General features: G+C 42.3%; 1 protein-coding gene and 1 long non-coding RNA gene across 2 annotated transcripts in view; both read left to right on the plus strand.

The window, feature by feature from the left end:
• Positions 1 to 1,313: 1,313 nt before the first annotated feature.
• On the plus strand, positions 1,314 to 4,905 carry sox4b (SRY-box transcription factor 4b). Its single transcript, XM_036539486.1, has one exon. The coding sequence runs from the start codon at positions 1,880 to 1,882 to the stop codon at positions 3,017 to 3,019; it is 1,140 nt and encodes a 379-aa protein (XP_036395379.1). The 5' UTR covers positions 1,314 to 1,879; the 3' UTR covers positions 3,020 to 4,905.
• Positions 4,906 to 10,221: 5,316 nt separating this feature from the next.
• The window catches only part of LOC118784852, a 149,553-nt gene continuing 137,072 nt past the window's right edge, over positions 10,222 to 22,702 (plus strand). The window contains exon 1 of the long non-coding RNA XR_005005256.1: positions 10,222 to 10,311. This is a non-coding gene — a long non-coding RNA (uncharacterized LOC118784852). The remainder of the gene's footprint in view (positions 10,312 to 22,702) is intronic.

Below are 22,702 nucleotides of genomic sequence, written 5' to 3' on the forward strand. Positions count from 1 at the left end.
TATGTAGCCTACTCATTACTTTTCCATGGAGATGAAAGCACTGGACAACTGTCGACTCTCTGTCCATGTTTATCGTCTTCCACGTTATGCGCGTCCACTCGTATACAGCTAAACATGTTTTATTTTCTATAAATTCTCTCCCAGCTGAGAAGGAACCTGTAAGGTGTTTGACGTGTACAGCGAGGTGCACCTTCGACCAGCCCATGCTACGACTGTAAACGGATTATTGCTGCTATTATTTTAACTTGACAAGAACGAAAGCTTTCCACAACAAACCGAGAAAGTACAGGCGGGCTTGCAGTGTGTGTCTGTGCGCTCCCCGCAGCTCCTTTCTCGTCAAAGCAAATAGAAGGGCGAAGTGCGCTGTTGAGTCTCACTTTGCATGTGAATGCATTTGGTCCCCCCCCCTTCTCCTTGTGTTTTGGACGATGCAGGGCGTGCGTGGTGTGACAAAGGACCGCCTGCCTTTTCACCAGCTCCGCCCTCAGAGGCAGGCTGACAAGACTATAGCCTGTGGGAGAGCCTTTTCACAGCAGTTACGAGCAGCTGAGACGAGAGCAGACTCTGTAGAGGCCACCGTGGCTTTGAGAGGCGATTTGAATGTTTAGCTACACTATAGGAAATCAGGTGATATAAAACTTCACTGTGGAGTAGTTGTCGGTTTATGCGTGTGGTAGTGTTTCAGTATTCGGAGATCAACACATACCCACTTAACTGTATGTCTAACGTCTGTGTGTGTGTGTGTGTGTATATATATATATATATATATATATATATATATATATATATATATATATATATATATATATATATATATAATCAATTTAATACTTTGATTCCGTACTTTAACGTTAACATGTAAACCTGTCTGAATGGTTTCTGTAGGAGACACTTTTTCACGACTCCAATGTTTCTATACCACTGATGTAGTATTTCCCCCCAAACAAAGCAATAACGTTGTGGGTTGAGGACTACTCCATCATCGGTATCATATAGTTTTATTTCATGAGCAGCGTTTGACGGGTTCCACTTCCAGAGTGCTTAAACCTAACGCTGTTTATCTCTATGTATGACTTCTAAAATGAAAAAGTACACAAGCATGTCCCTTTAAAACTAAGTTTGCAGTGTACACTGGAATGAGGTCAGACATAACGCTCCTCATTGCACGCGCTGATTATTATTAGATTCCTTATTCAGCCAATGAACGTAGAGGGGGTGTGTCTTCGGCGCAAGGAAGGCTAGAGACAGTAGCGGATTGGCTGCATTCTGTCGCCATTATATCTTTGGAAAAGGATAAAGCTGCATGAAGCGGAATTTGAGTCTGCTATAACTTGCAGACTGCAGATGGAAGGCACAACACAAAGAGTTGAACAGCTTGGTCTTCCCGCATGGTGTTAAGAGGGAAGGCTATGCAGAAAGAGTTACTTTACTTTAGAAAGTCACAGAGAGCTTTGCCGCATCAGAGTGCGAACAGTAGCACTGAACTCGTAGTCAGCCGCGCTGACAATATAAGTTTCAATTCTGAAACGACAGAGTTAGGTCCATCACATAAAGCATTCTTGGGGGAAAGGCGCTTTGGAAACTGGAAGCGTTTAATGCCTACAGAACTGAGCCTCACAGCTGCGGTAACTGAGACGGAACTTTTTTCATCTGTGCTGCCACACACTGAAAAGGCCATCCACAGACATCCACGGTCCGCCCGTCGCCGCTCGACAAATCTCAGGACTGGCAGAACTTGAACAAAAACAACGTATAGTGTAAAGTGAAAACTAAGTGTTTGCATTTTCTCGAGCAGTCGAGATAAACGTCAGGACTCATCTGCACTTGGGAAGCAGATAGTTGCAGTTGGCAGAACAAGTGCACACTTGCGAACTGAACTATGGTACAGAAAATGAGCAGCATGGAGAACACCGAAGCGGTGTTTGCCGGGGAGTCCAGCGATTCCGGGGCTATGGACCTGGACATAGCTTCTTCTCCAGCTCCCGGGTCCACGGCATCCGCAGGGGACAAACTGGACCCGGGCTGGTGCAAAACCCCCAGCGGCCACATTAAGAGACCCATGAATGCGTTTATGGTGTGGTCGCAGATTGAAAGGCGCAAAATCATGGAGCAGTCGCCAGACATGCACAACGCTGAAATCTCAAAGAGACTGGGCAAGCGCTGGAAGCTCCTTAAAGACAGCGACAAGATCCCCTTCATCCGAGAGGCGGAGCGGCTCCGACTGAAGCACATGGCAGACTACCCAGACTACAAGTATCGGCCGAGAAAGAAGGTGAAATCAAGCAGCTCCAAGCCCGGTGAGAAGGGGGACAAGGTGAGCAGTAACAACTGCAGCAGCACCAGCACTAAGCCATCTTTGAAAAAGAGCAGCGGACCGAAGTCATCCAGCAAACCGCCCAAGATAGTTCTGGGCAGCGCAAAAGCAGCAGCGTTCCCCGATCAGGTCTCACACGCCGTCCCCACAGATCACCACTCGCTCTACAAATCCAAGTCGGTCTCGGCTGCCAAGCAGATCCCGGACAAGAAGACGAAGCGGGTTTACATTTTCGGCGGAAGTAACCATGGCGTTAGCCCGTCTTCTGCGGCCGTACCCGCCAGTCCCACTTTGAGCAGTTCGGCTGAATCCAGCGACCCACTGAGTCTCTATGAGGATGGGGCGGCGAGCAGTAAGGAGGGCGCTGAGTCTCCCAGCTCCTCTTCGGACCTCCATAGGTACACCGGCATGCGGGCATCTTCGCCGACCCCCTCCGCGTCCCACTCCTCGTCCTCCTCCCAGTCTTCGTCCTCAGACGAGGAATTCGAAGACGACCTACTGGACATTAACGCAAGCCCCAGTTTCGACAGCATGTCGCTGGGAAGTTTTAGCTCCTCGGTGTTGGACAGAGACTTGGATTTTAATTTTGAGTCGGGTTCTGGCTCTCACTTCGAGTTCCCCGACTATTGCACCCCCGAGGTGAGCGAAATGATTTCAGGGGACTGGCTGGAGTCGACCATTTCCAACTTGGTGTTCACATATTGAGCGACAAACCTAGAGGAAATATTGTCTTTGCTCTTAAAAAGGGATTCCGGAAAGGTGAGTTTGTATCATACCTTGCGGCCCGACTGAGACAAAAGTAAAACACAACGCGCTGATGAACTTAGCGAACGCTTGCGTTTTATTTCAAGGATCAAGGACTGTGGGTATCGACTGGAAAGCAAGCAGAAGAAACTGCTTAAGTATTTGGCAAAAGAAGAGAGGAAGATATTTAGTGCACTCTGATTAGGAGTGACTGAGATCCTATTGAAATAAGCCCTCGGTCTGAACTGGAAAACTGTGATTGATTTGCACGTACATGAAGGCAGTCTTAGGTCGGCTACTTTAATCAATGTTACTTAAAAGGGACATTTTGAGAACTTTTAAAATCGCCAAGTGAACTTCATTACGTAAGAGGTACAGAAATAGGCTGTTTGAGCAGTTTTTTTCATCGTGGTGGATTTAATAACCAGGTTGGTTTACTTAAGACAAACATTTTTAAAAGAAAAAGAAACGCATGTTAACCTGTTCTCTCTTTTGCTGAGATTTTTTGAGACTGTCGAACACTTAAAAACTAGTGTTAGGGTTATTTAAATGATAGATGGCGCTATGTTTGATTCCTGCGAAGAAAAGGAACAAAATCACCAGCTGTTTTCATTTTTGAACTTCAGGATTCAAACGACTCAAATCTGTGCTGAACTTTATACGCTCTGCAATTCAGGACCAAAATTCTTTAGAGTTGGTTTCTCAAATGTTAAGTGAAGAGTTTCTCACCGATTTTTCATCCTCGTGTTTTTTCCCTTGTACATGTACTCGGATGCCACTTTTATATGGATGTATTTATACTGGCCAAACATTTTTGACTGTATTATTTTTGTTCTCTTAGGTCTTGTGTATACTTGCACCGTTTGTCTCCTTCGCCGAAGGGCTAGAGTTTTAACTTTTAATTTTTTATATTTAAATGTAGACTTTTGACACTTAAAGAGAGGAAACGTTTGATTATTTTCTCAGTGTATTTTTGTACAAATATATATAAAGGGGGTGTCAATCGGTGTATATCGCTGTTTGGATTTCCTAATTTTAAAAACCAGGTGGTTGGTTATCTCAAAATCAGCCTCCTATCCATGTTTACAGTTTCAATCTGCAGGCTTCTTAAAGACACAGTGTCTCAATTTTCGATACCCCTGTAAACATGTGCTTCAACACAAGTATTGTAAGCAGCCATTTCTGCGTTTTGTTTCAGTATCTTACCTAATAAAGAGATATTGTAGCTTTAAATTAACCATTTCTTGGCGTTTTTATAATGAAAAGCTCGGTTTTAACCACTGGATGGAATATATATCACACAACACATTCAAAATGCCGATTTGAGTTCGCGAGTTATGTACTGCGTTTCTCATTATTGTATTTGAATATTTAATCTTTTCTACTTGTCGGCTAAATATAGCTAATTGTTTTAGTATTTTATGGCATGGTGAATAGCATTTGTATTTCCGATTCAGGTTTATAGCTGTTGTGTTTAAAAAGAAAAAGGAAAAACGTGAGCATCTTTGTACATTTGACTGTATTATAAGCAAAAGATTGTGTGTTTATGTATGTTGTTGAGCTATAACACGACAGGCACTAGAACAACATCTTTATACGTCCTTACTTACGTTTAAAGTGGTTGTTCATGATTTTATATAAACGATTTTAAATATATTAACTTTATTTTCATCCATTCTGTGCAATATGCTGTGTAGAATATTGTTTTGTCTAATCATGCCATAACACATTTTGAGGGGAAAATACTCATGCCAGCTAATCGTGTCAAGTCACTGCCTGTCAGATTGTGGATATACTTCTGTACATAACTTTTTTTCAAGAAGGAAATAAAATCAGCTGGAACTGAACCCTACCACTCGACTCTGGTTTAATTGTTTTGCCTGCTGTGTGTGTGTGTGTGTGTGTGTGTGTGTGTGTAAGAGGAGTCTGCTCGTCTTGTCCGCAGGAGCCAACGTCCAGCCTATTTTTAGATATGCAAAAATACGACATGCCTTTTGTTTACCTTTCATACACTCGGAGGGGGGTTACAAAACTGGTCTGCCTTAGGAGTCCTGTGCTCGTCCGCTAGCACGGCATCTAGACCATCAGAAATTCGCACAATTGACCGGACCCTCCCACTTTGCCCTTCCTGACAGCATTCTGAGGAAATGAGGTTCCACCCGCTGTTTCGGTTTTCGGCATGTCGGAGCGTTGCTTTCTCTCTTCGAACAGGCGAACACTTTCCTTCCCAAGACGCGTGAAAAAAAGTGATAGACGCGACTGCATTAATTCAGCTACTGAACATCCGACAGACTGTGTCTCCCCTCCCCCTAACCCAGACAGTCGCGCTGCTTAAGGCGTGGGGGATGGGCAGCGAAGGCCATCTAGCACAGCAGACAAGCCTACAGGAGCGGAGTTAAAAAGCCGATTTCAATTCCCGTTTACTTTTGTTACGAGCAGACGCGTTTGCTTCTGTCAGAAAAAGGCCTAAATGGTCTTGAACAGCAGCCATAGAAACCCTAAAATTAATCAGTTCATTAGATCAAAACGTTTAAAAGTTTATTCTCACTCGTTTGTATTCTTTTCGTCTCAGCTGATTTTGAGGCAATTTAAATGCCCCTGCAGAAATCAGCGGGAGTGTCCAGACAACTCGCTTCCATGGGGGAGGGGTGTTATACAGGGGAGCTTGGAGAAGCCTGACTTCAGATTCCCAGCGGATGGTGGAACTGACGGACGGCCATAGAAAGTAATTACCTCCTTTAGAACGCGTTTATTGTCGGTGTGTCTGGGAGTGTGTCACCCATATCTCTCCCACAAGCAAGGTCCAGTGTTTTCTTTTCATAATTGTCTCTTGACAACAACCAGATGGGAAGAACTGGTTATCCTCAGACATTGAGAACTACAGTATAAGCATTTGCTTTTTTTGTTCAACATAACCTGAATATTAATACGGCTTCTACTGGCAGTTGATGAAAGCAGAAGGAACTAGGGCTAGAAAGCAACCAACAGCCTAACATTCTTATTTGCACAATCTTTCTCTACACTATGTGTGCTGCTGTCTGAATAATCCACCTGAACGCACTCCACCAGACACACCGTGAATTGCATTACTCTGTGCATTACGTGAAAACCCCTTTGAAGGAATTTGTGGCAGCTTAGGGCACCATTTGTTAGAATGTAGTTTACTATAATAAAGTAGACATAATAAAATAATAAAGTTATGTTTTCATGCTCTGTCAAGCATGCTCAGACATTGTGACCCAACCCCACAAAACACTCAGAATCGCAAACAACTAAAAAAACACACTTATTAACTGTGATTGTCAATCACAGCGTAATTGCATTGTTGGATCAGAGCTGTAAAAATGAATGGCCAACAGAGGCAGTCTTTGTCCTCCCATCTCTGAACCTGAGACTGTGATGACCTATATTCTCAATGATACATTTCACTGATGGATCTATGACTACGCAAGAAATCCACATTAAAACAATTGCTCTATGGAGTCGTTTTTTTCCATACTTGAGATGTTTATGAATGAGTCTGCCCTGTGATATCTCTGATGTTGCTCGTTTTATTCTGACATTAGGCCTGTGCTTAAGCATTACTTCAGTATTTTACTTAGCATAAGTTGTTAACTAACTTAACTTCCTTCTAGCATATTACCTTTTTTTACACCTGGATATTTGCACAGTGCCTTCATTGTGGGTATAACACAAATGCCACAACAAGGATTCATGCCAGCAGCCCATGTACAGCATACAACTCCTCTAGCACACCACAGCCGCCTCCCCCCCCCCCCCTCCCCCATGGCGACCTTTCCTTTCAGCCTTTATTTGAAAGAGTAGCACAGTCTTTGTATTCTAATATCAGGTGGACATGAAGCACCTGTCCATGTCCCAATTATGTGAGAATTACTTAAGTGAGTAACTGTTATTGAACTGTGAGACCAGATTTATTTTAGAAGGACAATGAGGGATCTGATCTAAGAATTTAGTCTTTGCAGGTGAATTGTTTAAAATCAATTTAGCAGCATGAGATTCATACACTAGATAATCACATCTCTGAACGTATTACTGAACATTTAACTGCCGTCTGTATATCTGTATAACATGCAGCACAGCTTTGGTTGAGAGCTAACATTGCGTAACTTACAGGTTTGCTATGCAGCTGTCATCACATTGTCTGCTGTTACTGTCTGCTGCTACAAGACAAGTCATTTCCTTGGCCCTAGCTGACGCATCTTAGCCTCTCTGAAATGTCTTTTCACGTGGGGTTGGGGGAGCATAGCCATAGTGTTTTTCACATGACTTTCTAACACCACCCACTGGTGTTGTAGCACAGCAGTGAACACATTTCACATCCATGTGTAATATTGTTCAAATGAAAACAGCAACAGAGGAAAATCCACATAAAATTGCCCACTTAAAGGCATTTTGCCATCTGTACTTCACTAAATCATAGTAAGATAAACTTGCTTCTCCTTTTGTGTAATTTTCAGAAAGCTTAACCAATTGAACGCAGAGCAGACCAGAAACTTAACAGACCTGAAACTTCACTTCATGATCCTGTTCCTGTTGGATAATGCATGGGAAACATTTCATCTATTTCATTTCAGCATTACTTCAGTATTTTACTTAACACAGATTGTTACAAGGTGATTAACCTAACTCCCTTTTCGCATATTACCTTTTTTACCACATTTGTTTATCTGAAAGTTAAAAAATGTGGCAGCTAAGTGCAGCAGAGAAAAATCTGTAAGAATACCAAGTGATTTAGTATTGAAAATTTGTGAGCTCTAAGAATACTAAGGGATGTATGGTGGAAATTAAAACGAGGTTGACAGATTCACAGTTCCTGCTTTTGGAGAGGTTTATAAAGCATTTAATGTCATGAAAGCTAAATAATTCCTACTAAACTGGCACATGTCCTCTCATGCATATAGAGTTGTTATTATTTGATTGTGGTATATACAGTGTGCAGTGGCTACATTTGATTTGGACCAAACACACAAAATGGCAGCCGTATTGATGGTTTGCACAAAGCTTGCTTTGCATAAGGTTTCATTCTCCTGCAATTTGAATGTAAATTTCAAATCAATCCTTTGGTATCGTGGCTGCCATAAAACAAGTTGCCTGCCAATACTAAACATACAGGGATACAGTCAAAGGAGAACTTTGTTTTCTTTTAGATAGTTTACAGGAAGTATGGAAAAGGGCTTTTGTATTATAAGCCTGAAAAAATCAGCTGCTCCACAATTGAATGCCAGGATGGATGGATGCTATTTCTGGGCATGATCTTTTTGCCCATGATCAATCTGACTACAAAGTTGTTTGTCCTTAACATTCAGTACCAAATTGCATGTGATTACAAAGAAAAAAAAAAAAACAGAAAATGAGCTCATTTTTAAAAAGTCTAAGACCATGCCCTGTGAGGTTAGATGAATCAGGGACCCCCATACCTGCCTACAAAGGCTATACTGATTATGCCTTTAGTACATCATATGGTGTGTTTTTTTCTGTAATTTTTGTAAAGAAAAAAGGGCAAACCTCTTCAGCTGTAGTTTTATGCTGCCCAATTAAAAAAGAAGAATCAGAGTAATATATATATATGTGTGTGTGTGTGTGTGTATGCACGTGTGTGTGTACCTACCGTTTATTTCATCCCTGCAATTTCTGTGCAGGAATGAAGCAGGAGATAGTGTTAACAGACTGACGAATCAGAGCTAGGTCATCAGGGAAAATCTCCTTGGTAAATACTCATTAAGTGCCACAGAGGATTTTTCAGTAGGAATTTCTGATACTAACTGTAATATTAGTAATAATTAGTTACCATTAGTAACTAATATTAGTAATATTAGTCCTAGCTGTAGTAATAGTAGTGGTGGTAGTATGTTCAGTAGTACTAGGGGTGAATAGTAGTACTGGTAATCAATTAATCTAGGATTTGCAACCAAGAATTACAAATTATCATCTGTATGCCTATTACTGATAGGCACCATATTTTGTGATACCTGCCATCTAACTGCTGAACATATGGAATAATACAGCAGTATGTCCATGAAACAATGTAGAACCTGCAAAACATACTCACACTAATATATTGCATTGCAGAATAACATCAAGTCTATTATTCAATGCCATAAGGGCACGTATGCCATCAGGCCTACCATCAGAACCCTTTCCTGAAGTGTTTGTTGAGGGGCAAAGCGGGTTTGTCAGTGGATGGGACTATTTTAGAACTCCAAGCATAGTTAAAAACGCAACTGGATACAATCAGTGTAATGATTTAACTGAAATACCAGGTATACTGCTATATTATTATTATTGTTATTATTATTATAGTTCTATCATAGTTACAGACGGCACAGAGAGTAAGTGCAGATCCCCTCCCCTTTTGTGGTTATAGACGGCACAGTGACATATATTGTATAATCATTCAATTTTACCGATGCCCTTATATATGTATGTATATCTGGAAAGTAAAACATACATTTACCGTGCAAAATTGCTATTTGGGAATTACAAACAGGTGTTCTATTCAGGACTTTTATTTTATCATTTTCAACTCTCCCCCGCTCATGCGCTTTCGACACAAGTTACCTGGATACCTGTTATAATCATTTCGCCCATTCTCGTTAAGCAGTGGAATCATTTCACTTTCTGCGATATTACACGTATAAGAACTGCTTTACTAACACCACACAAAATATGTGGTAGATTTTTGAGCGCGTCCTTTAATCCCAAATTATGACTCGGTGGACAAAACAAAAGACAGCCATGTAGTTTACCAGCGTAAAGTAACAAATACAAACAAAAAGATTTATGACCGAAACTATAAACTAAATATTTACGGCTGCAGAAGTTACCACTCCTTCAAATGGGCAACACTTTAGAAAAACGTAGCTTCATTTTGCATCGTCGTTTTGCCCATGAGTTGCAGAACAAAGAGTTTCTGAAGTAGCGGTTTAACTATTGGACAGTAGCCTATACTGTTAATTAAGTTCAAATGAGAAAATCATAAAAGCATATGCGAATGTGACGTGATGTGAAACGATCGCTTTGCATGCACCTAGAGATCCCCGTTCGTTAGAGTCTTTGTTGTTGTTTAGTTGTATTCAGAGGGCGGGACTGACACTGAAATGAACAAGGCGCGGCCAAGAACCCCCTTCACACGTGCAGACAAAGAGACCTACCAACGCAACCAAAATATTCACATATAAACTTTTTCGGATATGCCTACGGGTCCCATGGACACAAGAAAAAGAACACATCAGGTAAACGAACATAACGATTTTGCTTATTTCATCTTTAAACTTATTTTATGGCTTTGTTTTCATTGAAAAGTTGTTCAGAGTTGGTGCGTCAGCTTGCAAAGTTGAGCACAAAGAGGAGAGGAGAGAGGAGCGTTCCTTTGTTCCACGGAGAGCTTTGAAGGGAAACCGTGGATGGACAATTCGAGTTATCCTGTTCCGAAACTACTGTTACATTATGATTATGCGACGAGGCGAAACTTGGGAAACTTGCATTTGTCCGGTATGTTTGTTGTTTAGTACCCGAGTTGTTCCGTGTAAACAGACAGCTGTCAAAAGTTGATTGGTTTGGGAAGTTCGCAAAAAAAATAAAAAAAAACAAAAAACAAAAACAAAAACAAAAAACAATTGCGCATGGCAGCTAGTTGACTAATTAACGGTTGTACAAAACATGGACAATTGTTTCAAAAGTCTGTATTTTGGTTTATAGCATATTTTCAAGAAAAATAGTTTACACATCAGAAAATGGGTTCCATTTTCGGACAGGGGGCATGAAACATTCAGGTGTACTTTTCATTGATATATTTTGTCACAGTGGCATTTAAACATAAAAATATTGCTATATTTACAACAAAAGTGAGAAAATATACCTGTCGAGCTGAGACGAGAACAAGGCGATGCGTGATGGGGAGTAAACTCAGTTCGGCAAATGAGCAACAGGTAGAATGAGCGGTCGGTGCTGCTCCTTTGTTATCTGAACTTAAGGCACCTTCGCCAGTCTTTGTTCTGTATTGATTTTATAAAACGTGAGTAAATTGGAAGTCACGACCAAGCAAAAAGTACATCTCCAGACAAGAAAGATGGAAAAACCATCACAATGAGACTGTTTTCGGTCATGGTTTCACTTGAAATCTGTTTTAGGACAAAGAGATTTCTTTAAGTCGCAAGATGAATGCAAAATTATTATATACTCAAGTCTTTATGCATACCATACGCTAATTTAACGCAATGCTTCGTACTAAAGGTTTAGTACTGTCTTACTTACTTTGTACTGTCTTAAAACATATCTGGTGTTTTAGAGGTCAGTTATCTTGTCTCAGAAAACAAAAGCTTTTTTGGATCGCTTTTGTCCTTGTCGGATGCATTTATGGATCAACAGCTGATGTCTTCAATTTTTTAAAAAAAGAAATACTAATAGGCCTATATAATAATTTGCGTCATGTTCACATAACAAAAAAGTATGTATCTATATATAAATATTGCGTTAGAAAATAGACACAAAGTGATTACAAAATCACATGACTTGAAAGTGTTAAATTGCAAAAATGTTGACTGTTAAGATTTTGAAACTAATCTCAAAAAGGCGGTATGCATGTTACCATAGCGCAGCTTAAATGACGCACAGAACAGTTTAACTCTCACTACAATTTAATGGCTAAACAATGGAATTCGCTACGGCAATGCATTTTGATCACTCATTTTATAAATAAATACTGTTGTGTCCTTTTGGGGGAATACACTGGAACACCAGAGACTTGATTTGCGTGCTTTGTGTTAAGTACTCAAAAACACGTTTGAGTTATGGAACAGCTAAAAGATAAAATTTGCAGCTTTTATTGCATTCCCAGTTTCAATCTTCTTTTTCATAGTTTTGATATGCTCCTTACCTCATTCTGGTGATAACAGTAGCACTTTCCCTCCAATTATGAAAACAGACGTCGCTTTCAAGACCTGTGATTTTCTTGACGCCTGTCTCACTTTTTGTTGTTGTTTATCGAATTGATTCACGGGTGAAAGATTCCAGTGAAGCAGCAGGACGCAATTTCGTAAAGACTTACATTTGGGGCATCATGGAAATCGTATGGCTACAACTTGCATGGAAAGGGACACTTTAAGATTCACCTCGGGATCTATTATTTCTCTACATCTATGGAATTATGCAAACCCATCGGATTACAAATGGCCTTCAACAACTATGAATGGCAACACTGGTGCAAACAATTGGATGCAAAACTCCATGGATCTTTAATCAACTACACAAGGTAGGCTACTCAGTTCATATAGGCTACATTGTAAAAATAAAATGAAGCTTTGAAAGTCGAAAATAACCATCACAGATTTGGACACTCCAACCTTGTCGATGTGTATCCTTTTAAACTTTGGATAATATATAGGATATATTTTCAGTAAGATACAATTTACACTTTAAAAACAGGAGAAGAGTGAGTTTGCATGTTTCCAACACTTCCTAACTTCTTTGTTTTAACTGCTGCTGAGTGCGAGCATCAAAGGTAACAATAGAACAAATACAAATATTAGTGGTGACGCCCCAATTCACTTGTTCGGGTGTTTCAGCGGACAAGAAAGTGTTTTCGGTGGTGGCGCGGTTTGAGTATGACAATGATCTTCAGCAGGGTTGAAGCTGGACAGCGTCTCTGACTTTGGAGAAAAGGAAGAAGCCGCCTGAATTATAGTCACGATTGTTATTCAGGGCATCATACCATGCATTACGTATAAGGTGCGCTAGCGGCCTTTTGAGGGTTTTGATTAGCGTTCAAAACTTTGTTTTTAAACCCGTTAACTATGCACGCTTTGGATAACGCGCTGAACTGAACAGTGCCCGCTCTCTCACATTACGGCACACCTCGACGATGATGTCATTGAAAGCCAATGAAATCGCGAGTTGTACACTGCATCCAAGCCCGCTCACCCCCATCTCCCCCACTTGCAAGGTGTATGTCTTTTATTTCTGCAAACTGTGCCGCTCAGCTTCAGCGTGGCACTTCGGGTTTGATTTGGGATAATTAAAGAATATGCTGTTTTATATTGACATTTGATTTCCTCGCACATTCTATCGGCTAACCAGGTTGCCCCTTTCCATTTTCAAATCACTGAATTATTTATTTCTTCATACCCATCACATCCCCCATCATTACCAATGAGCCAGTTGTATAGTCTAGCAATTACATCATCATACAATATCACAATGCAGTAAGTCTACAGTGGGACGTAGCAACTGCCTCGGATTGGAGATAACCAGACTATATTCTGATAGACTACATTCCGTGTTGCGGTCCATGGATTAAATTTTTTAGCCAAGAAGGCTGTATACACCGATAATGGTCGATAATTTAGATACTTTCCTAGCAGCAAAACGCATTTGTCGTTTCGCGATATTTTTGGAGAACTGAAATGAATATTATATTTGATTGCCTTCGTAGTTTTACCAGTATTTGCATTAAAGAATGCTACCTCAAGAAATAACTGTAAATCAAGTAGATAGGTCCTTTGAGGGAGGTCATTTTGAAGGCACAACAATGAACAGATTTTAAAATGTTGATGTAACATCGAATCACGTGAGAGTCTGCAGAACGCCATGGAAATTAACATTTTAGAATTCCCAAGGATTAATCTGGTTGATAAATGTACAATGCCTATTTTGAAATAAGTAGTCTTTTTACATGGTGCAATGGAATGGGTCATTGTTTTCAGGAATTAGCCAGAGTAAAAATAGATAAAATGAAACACATGAAGCTATTATTCATTTTTTTCCTATTAATGCAGATTTTATAGCATTACCATCTTTAACCATTACCATTACCATTAACCATTTTTAGTTCATAAAGTACCCTGTTTGCTTTGTATACAAAATTATGTAGATTTTAACTATCCTTGGCTAGAAGAGGGCCTGCAGACAAACCTAACAAGGTGTCACATTGATTTTTGTTCTGTAATACACAGAACATGTTTAAGAAGTGGATGCATGGATGAACCACAGAAGTATGATGCCTTAAACACTCCTGCAGGCAGTGGGCTTGAAAGGTGTGTCTGTATGTTTGTGTGTGTGTGTGTGTGTGTGTGTGTGTGTGGGGGGGGGGGGGGGGGGGGGGGTGCAGTTCAGTGTAGATACCCCATGTCTTTCTCTGAAACTTTTGTTTGAGGCCACTGGCCTTCTTTCTTTTCTTTCTTTCTTCTTTTTTTTATAATATGCCTTTTTAATCTTTAATTCCATTTTGGCATGGGCCTGATTTCTTGCATTGTTCTCTTTTTCATATTCTCCCTCATATCAATGTGCGGTGGAGATACTTTACAAATTAGGCCAGCATTACCAATTGTTATGACAGCCTACCTTCCAGAATATGGCTGACTGTGGTCAGACTAGTGGGGAAATATATATCAGGCTTAGTTTTACCTCCCTGGGCCTGAAGTGCTGAGATAAGTAAAAATGTTCAGCCTGTGTGTAAAGACTTATCCACATGCAGAAGCAGGAATACATTATTTCTTTATGGCTGCACACCAGGAGTTCATTTGAAAAACCCTTATTTTTAGCTTTTTTACAGGAGTTTATAATTATTTTAACTATCTCAAATCCTTTTTTATTTCCATTTGACTGGTGCCCAGCAGATATGTTAATTTGATGGGCTGTTTGTCATTTCTGCCTCTTTCTCTCTCTATCTGTCTCTCAGTCTCTTTTTTTAACCCCTTCTCTAAATTTAATTTGTCCAGATATCCTCACGGGACTGTGTTGTATTTAGACTGTGTAGGTTTAGTGGCCTGTTTGTCAGGGAATTTATGGATATTGTAAATATGCCTTGCTCCTGCTCTAAAACACTGGTAATCTGTGCACAGGCTGAGGTTTATCAAGTTAAATCTGCTATTGTCTGGCTGTTTAGAGATTATGTCCCTGCTGACCAGCAAATCTATCTGGTTTTACTGTCAGCTTATGGTGCTATCCCAGGTAGTGCAATTTTAGTGGTAGAATCCGCACAGAAAGACAGATAAAGGCTGACGAGACGTGCATGGATGTGTATGTGTGTGTGTGTGTGTGTGTGTCTGTATGTAGCTGTGTTTGTGTGTGTGCATGGTGTGTGTGCATGTGTGCACACGTATGTGTGTGTAGGTGCATGCGCGTGTGTGTGTAGGTGCATACGTGCATATGTGTTTGTAGGCGTGTGTGTGTGTGTGTGTGTTAGTGCATGCTTGCGTGTGTGTTTGTGTGTGTGTGTGTGTGTGGGGGGGGGGGGGGAGTCATTGATAAGCATAGCATCTTATTGTAAAAGAACGTGATTATGCAGCATTATGCCACTGGTGAAAGAAATCTCATTAAGCAAACCAGAGATGGACTGTCTGCTCAGAGTCAAGTGCAGCACTACAGATGTCCTGCTTTTTTGATGCACTTTGGTGGGAGACAGCCCTGGGCGACATGACAAAGACAGTGTTGCAACGACCACATCCATTGCAGTGAATCGGAGAAGTCTGTGTTCAATGATGAGTGCAGTTATGAAGAGTCAGGACTTTTACCGGAGGCTTGGGTGAGAAATAAATCATGATGATTTTTTCTGTCACATATACATTTCCTATAATATAAAAGCTGTTTACTGACAGTTGCATTGTGAGGACTGGGCAGTGAAATTGTGATCATTGTAAATTACTTCTCACAGACAGGAGCACTGGGTTCAAATGGTTCATTCTGGGTTATTACCATTTGTTTCAAGTCAAATATTCCAGCCTAAAACAAACTGCTGTTGATGTTCATTGTTTTTTGGCATTAAAATTCCCCTCTCCAGTTTTCATCTGATAGCAGGAAATAAAATGTCAAATATACTTCTGTACATTTCAAATTCTGACTATTAAACTTATGTCCTATTTGGGCCCCTCCCTGAGGGAATCAGAAACAGATTGGTAGAATGGTAGAGACACCCAGTGTTGAATAGGGCTATTAGCCAGCCAGCCACGAGTCCTGCCACACTTAGATTTACAACCCGTAAACATGATCAACCACCAAGTATCATTTTATTGAGCACCTGAAGGTAAATACAGGTGCTGTAATAAACACGTGTGAATAATTTATTAGTAGTTTAGTCTTAGTCTACGTTCTACTGTCTGCCTCCAGTGGTAGGTCTGCAGTTAAGCCAACCCAAGAATCATTCATTGTTGCCATGTCTACATTGTTCCTGCTCAGTAGCTTGAATGCACATTTTATTGTCAATGAGACAAGTACATATTCAATGAATTCAGGTGATGGTGAGGAAGGTGTGTCAATGCCAGTTTCAGCTAGTGCTAATCCTGGAACAGTTTTCCTGCTTTTATAATCACTATTTTGATTACCAGTGATTACCATTTCTCAGGGAAATGGTATTGTTTCAGAGGGAAACATTTTGGTTGAGATTAATGCACAGAATATTCACAGTCTATTACAAGCTTCTTGATTTCGCCGATACAGGAACTGTGGTCAGTGCTTCCGTATTGAATGAACAAGGTTTGTGAATAAATATCACTTATTTGAAAGTGTGTGCTGTACAAAGACTTTGCATTGAGGAAACTCTTACATTGTGCCTTTCTCCTCATCACAATAGGTGTCACGTGACAACATGGTAACAGTCAGCTGATGCTGCAGGCTTGAAGATCTGCGGTCAGTGCTCACCCATTTATTCTGAGCGTGCCCGATGTGTGCTTTCCCTGAACACCAGAGTGACACCAGACACTGCCCCTGTTCACAGCAGCTGGTCCTGTGGAGGCATGCTGGAGTTGTGTGGAGACGGGGATAGTGCTGCTGAGGAATGCACACATAGATAGATAATGGGTGTCACAAGCTAGTCTGGCACGCATTGACCCTGCCCCCGACCTCCCACCCACCCCACGGTTTGCAAACTGTTCACTTGTCACTGAGCATGTGTCTAGTTTGGGGCTTTGCTCGAATTATCACACTGCCGTGAAGGAGAACAGTTTCCTCCTCCTCCAATTTTGATCATGTAGTTTTAGACATACCCCAAATATGCGGAGGTCATTCACTGCACATGTGGTGGGGGAACGGCCTCCTCCTGTTCTTTCTAGCCCTCAAGCCAAGTTCAGTGCAATATGAGGCTGATGGTTTCTGCATATTCTCGCAGATTAGCCAAAAAAAGAAAAACAAACACAGGGTACTGAAAGGGATTGCTGAGCTTTTTGTGCCAGGCAGTTGATCCTCATTAGTTGTTTCATTTGCAGTCTTTAGTAATCGAGTGATCAGGTAGAAAAGATGCCTCCCACAAAGACTTGACACTGTTGATGCCACATCTGATTGAACCTGCAGGCTGGGTGGAGGACGGGCCCCATCCAGTCATGGTCAAGGGATTGCAGCTCCAGGGGAACAGCATGATGATATTGTTGAGAGTTCTGTTGGGCATTGCTGTCATTTCACTAAGGCAGCCCTAGGAAATGAAGCACTCCTCATTGTGCAGCATGCATTTACACTCATCCTTGTGCTGGACAAGTACAATCATTTTTTGACAGTGGCAGGCCTAGGGGAAATGTTTATTGATACAGGAATTTCACACAATATCACTGCCATTGAAGTTTTTAAATAAATAGTTCTTTTAATTTTTAATTTTGTTCCGAGGTTGCACTTTTTAATCATGTTCAGAGAAATCTATGTAGATCTATGAGATGTTGAATTGGTTAAGAAATAGCTAGCGTCCTGCAAATCCATATTTTTATAGCAAATACATCATGGTTTCCAGTTAATAAATCTTTAGTTTAAAGTTTTAATTGTGATGTTCTCACCTTTTTCATTGAGCACAGCATATATTTTAGAAGTATTTTTATTGGGATTTCGACTGATTTATGAGAAAAATTGATTTGCAAAAGACTGAAATTTATAAAGTCAAAATTTTGAATGAAGTATATCCAACAGCTTTTGTTATACTCTGTACCTGGACTAATCAGGAGGTGATACTTTCTTGTATTGTTACAGTAAATAACTGTCAGTATTAAACTATCAAAATATCAAATTAATTATTTACTATCAAAATCATAGCAGCTAACTCAATATGGTATTTTGGCTCGTTTAAGCTTTCCTTAGTAGCTGGAACATTTTAGCATGGCCAGTGTAATCTGGCCAAATGTTATTTTGAGGTGGCAAATGCACACTCTATATTTGAGCAATTAGCTATCTAGATGGGTCAACAACATGTCAGATACCATCCACTTCCTGCTTTAGCCTTAAATTCCAGAGCTGCTGCTTGAGAGACATCTTGCATTTTCCTCACCCAGAGCAAAGCTGCAATTCATTCACGGGCAGAATAACAGGGCTCAGAATAATGTCCCTTTTCTTCCCCCCAAATCGTCCTGTGAGCTAGAATATGAACAACTTATATGGTGGGCCTCTCCCTCCAACGCCCATTAGGAAAACAGCGGTCATGTTCTCATGTGGAGCTGAATGCCTAGAATGTTTCCCCGCGGTCCTCTGCTGTTACCCTACTGTTGTAACAGCTGTGTGTGGAATGATCAGCGTGACTGCTGACGGAGGAATGGGCAGCTGTATCCTGCAGGTCAGCAGCAGATACACGTCCAGTATAATAAGAGCCTCTATGCTTTTTTGTAGGCTGCATCCAGGGCGTTGATGGACATGCTGGGTTGAATCAAAGATGTAGTTTTGTTTCAGAGTTTGCGCATGTGTGCTTTTGAGAAAGGAGTATTTTTACAGCTGATTGTGCCTGTCTTTACTTTTGGGGCTTTTTTGATGTGCTGTTTGTGCAGAAATCTGTTGCCACTCATGTGTTCCGTGATGCATAGCAGCTCCAGGCCATAGAGGAGTTCAGTCAGACATATAGGCCTGGTGTGGTAGCGTGTTGTGCAGGCGATAGCATTTCTTGCCATATATCTGTGTGGCAGAAATCGGAAATGAGTATCCTAAAAAAACTGAAGAAGTTGTGTGACTGTGTTGGCATGTGTGTGGAGTGTTTATTTATATTATGTGTAGGTGTATGTGGTGTGTATGCTACTGTTTGTGTGTGTGTGTGTGTGTGTGTGTGTGGTGTGTGTATGTGTACTGTGTGTGTATAGTGTGCAGGTGTATGTTCATGTGTGTGTTTGTGAATTCTTGTGTGGTAAGTGTGTGTGTGTGTCTGTGTTAGGTGCATGTGAGTATGCATGTGTGTTTACATGCATGTATTTCTATGCTTGTGTGGTGTGTGTGTGTGTGTGTGTGTGTGTGTGAGAAAGAGAGAGAGAGAAAGAGAGAGAGAGAGAGATTACGTGTGTGTGCATGTATGAAAGGGGGGGCTCAGAGAGTCATCCTCTGCAATGTGCAGTGAAATCCCATTTCCCACTGAGGGAACGTTGAGGTACAGCATGCTTATCTCATGCCCAGTTAACCAGGGCCACAGCACCTCTTTCAGCCCCAGGTTCCCATAGACCTCAAGCCAGCCCTGGGCTCCAGTGTTCAGCGCACCACACAGAGTGTAGACATGCTGCTACTCCCTCTATCTGAAGCCCCTCTCCCCCTGCCTCCTGCATCCTGCCTCCTGCTGCCTGCTCCAGCCCGCTACTCCTTCCCACCGCAGCTCTCTCTTCCAGCGCAGGCGAGGCATGCAGGGAGCCCGGCGTTAGCCCCGTGCCTAGACGGCTAATCCATGTCTTGTCCGCCACATTGAGAAAACAGGCAATGATGCATCAGACAACAAAGCCAATGAGTTGTTTCTGCAGTGCCGGAGGCACGGCTCCGGTGCTCAGCGCGGGGATGTCTGTCACCAGTGCTGGAATAATTAAGAGCTATAAATTATACATCACCGACGAGTGTCGCTGACTGACAGGTGTAATGAACATCACTGTGTGGCAGTGGCAGAAAGTGCAGCCAGCTCCCTGGATGATCTTTGACCCCGGCAGGGGGCAGGGGGACAAACCCCTTTGAAGGTTTTCTTCACTTCCTGTCTGCAGAAGTGTTTGGAGGGCCCCTGTTCCTGGTGAAACTGAGCAGGTGGCCTGGGAGAAGGTCAGCGGAAGAGGAAGAGAAAAGTGTGAGAATTTGGGGATGGTGTGGGGGGCGTTCGGTTTAGTGAAATAGAGCTGTTGTGGACTTAATTGTGCTGGATTTAATTGTTTTGTTGCTACTTCCCTCTGGATTGTGTACTAATGTTAAACTCTGTGGTCTTTGCCTCTCCTCTGCTCTCCTTCCTGGACGGACAGCTGCTTCCATGTGTATGGTCTGCCCCCAGTGGAGAGCAGAGGGACCCTGCAGAGCCGGGCTGGGAGGGTCTCTCCAACAGATTTCAGCTGCTTCTGTGGCTTTACTGGGAGCTCTGTGTACAGCATCAAGAGCAATGTCTTCTCTCATGAATGCACACTTCAAATGTGTCCTTCTTTCTACATGAGCACAATATTTTTATTCCAGTTACAGGAATGAGAGGAGGAGGGGTTAGGAATGACTTCATTTAAGGAATACAGTCAATTTGACAGCATCCAAAGAGGATGTGTTGTACATTTTCCATTTCCACCTTCTTCTTCCTGACTACTTTGCCTTCTTATAATGGCAAATAGAATGAGTGCCTGCTGATTTGCTGTGAGAGAGTACAGATGAATTGCATTAAAAGTGGGACACATGCAATGGTCATGGGCTGCCTCATGCGACTCGATTTGGTGCTGGAGTTCATCTCAATTCATGACACCCATCACTCCACGCTGCTCACGTGGTCATTAGGAGGAGTTACTCAGTGCAACGCCAGAATAGGAGAATGTTAAGCTTTGGAATCAGGACAGCTGATCAGCAGAGGTCCAGGGTTCCCTGGGAGACTAAGCCAGTAGTGGCGCAGAGGCAGGTGCAGTGGCGCAGAGGTGGCGCCATCCCCAGTCAGACTCCAACTCAGAGTCCCTGAGGACGGACACAACACATGTAGCCACCTGGCTCAGCAGGAGCCAGATGTGTCGACATAGGGCGTGCACACACACACCCACCCATGTACACACACACACACACACACATACACACACACACACACATACACACAGACATGACACGCAGACACAGACAACATACGCAAAGTGCATGCGCTCACACAAATACACACGCAAAAGGACTCACAGATGCAGACACACACATACACACACATACAAACACACACAAACACAGACATGAAGTATACACACATGCGCACACACACACATGCTTAGCCATGCCCCCACATGAACACGCACGTGCATGCACACGAATAGGCAAACATGCACACACATGTGCTCACAGATGGACACAATGGAATTTATATTGTAAATACAGTGTCAGAAACATGATGTGGCTCCTCAGATGCTGGCAGACCGTCCTGTGGTGTGGCCAGACTTCTTTAACCATAGCTCTTCATGAATCAGTCCTGTCTACTGCAACACTGACTAGAAGAAAAAAAATGGTCGTGTTTCTCTTTCCGTTTGACATGATACTGCCTTTCCCCCCCGCCTGGACTCTCAGTACTGCTTTAGGAGGCTCAGTATGTAGCCTCTGCCAAGCCACCCGCGTTAGCCTCCCTGTCCCAAAATGCACTCTGCAGAATGAGCTCAGAGCGCTGCAGCTCATTTGCAGTGCCGCAGCGCTTTGCGAACACGGATGGCCATGGATCGCTGGAAGCATGCGGTAAGTCAGAACTCACCCCCACTCACTTCATTGTGCCGCTGTGCCTCTGTGGAAGTGGAGCGTCCACCAGTCCCGGGTTGAGACGCCGGCACAGAGTGCAGTGTCGGGCTCCTCTCTGGGGGCGCCCTGCTTCTTTCAGATGTTCCTCCCAGACCTTGCATGCCCGTCGACAGAGCGTCTGCTGTGCATGGCTCCGTGACACAGAAGACAGGAACGCTAGTTAGCCCTCACACGCTCTTGCCAAAACATGTCCTGTTGCCCGCAAGATCGCAAGATTACATCACCAGTGGTCTGCAGCCAAACAGTGCACTCGTGATGGAAAGAAAATAACTCTGAGATTAGATGATATGGAATTTGTCGAATCTGATCAGGGAACAGAGTTAAAAGTTTTGAGTTTCTGACAACAACAATAAAAAAGGGATCAAAATGCTGTATCTCCAGTTTTTAAATGGCGCCAGAAAGTTAAGTTTCCAACTAAGTTTTGTCACGTTGGTAGCTTATCAGCAAAGAGACTCACGATGCAGAAATGATGAGTTGAAAGTTTCTCTGGGCGTCTTTGAAATTAAACTTATCGATAAACTAATAAGGCTGGACTGCTCCAGTACATACAGCGTAATCCATTTCTAACTTTTAATATGTCACATTTACTGCCCTCCTCTAAGGCACGGCATCCTTTGAATTGTAAAAAGAGGGAGATGGATGATGCTGTTGAAGAGCCCTCCTTCCTCAGAGGATTTGATCACTGTGTCACCAACCTGAAAATCTAAAAGACTTTAGCGACTGCTGAGTGGAGTGTTCTTTAACAGGAACTCGTGAAAGGAAAAGCAGATGCTTTAATTCCGTACAGGGCAATTCCACACAGCCTTGAATTCAGCTGCTTGTTCCTCAAAGATCCTGAGGTGGTGGAACTCAGGTTTTGCGTCATTTGTGGTTCAGATGCATGCGCTTCACAGCACTGCTTCTTTTAACTGGTGCGCCGTGCTGCCGCCGCTTAACGCTGCTACGTTCCCGCTCTGCCCTGCACCCACCAGCCAGATG

The sequence above is a fragment of the Megalops cyprinoides genome, chromosome 10 (genome assembly GCF_013368585.1).
Source record: "Megalops cyprinoides isolate fMegCyp1 chromosome 10, fMegCyp1.pri, whole genome shotgun sequence".
NCBI lineage: Eukaryota > Metazoa > Chordata > Actinopteri > Elopiformes > Megalopidae > Megalops > Megalops cyprinoides.

What these genes read in the sequence shown, in the direction of transcription:
- sox4b (XM_036539486.1), top strand. Translation starts at nt 1,880, where the DNA reads ATGGTACAGAAAATGAGCAGCATGGAGAACACCGAAGCGGTGTTTGCC.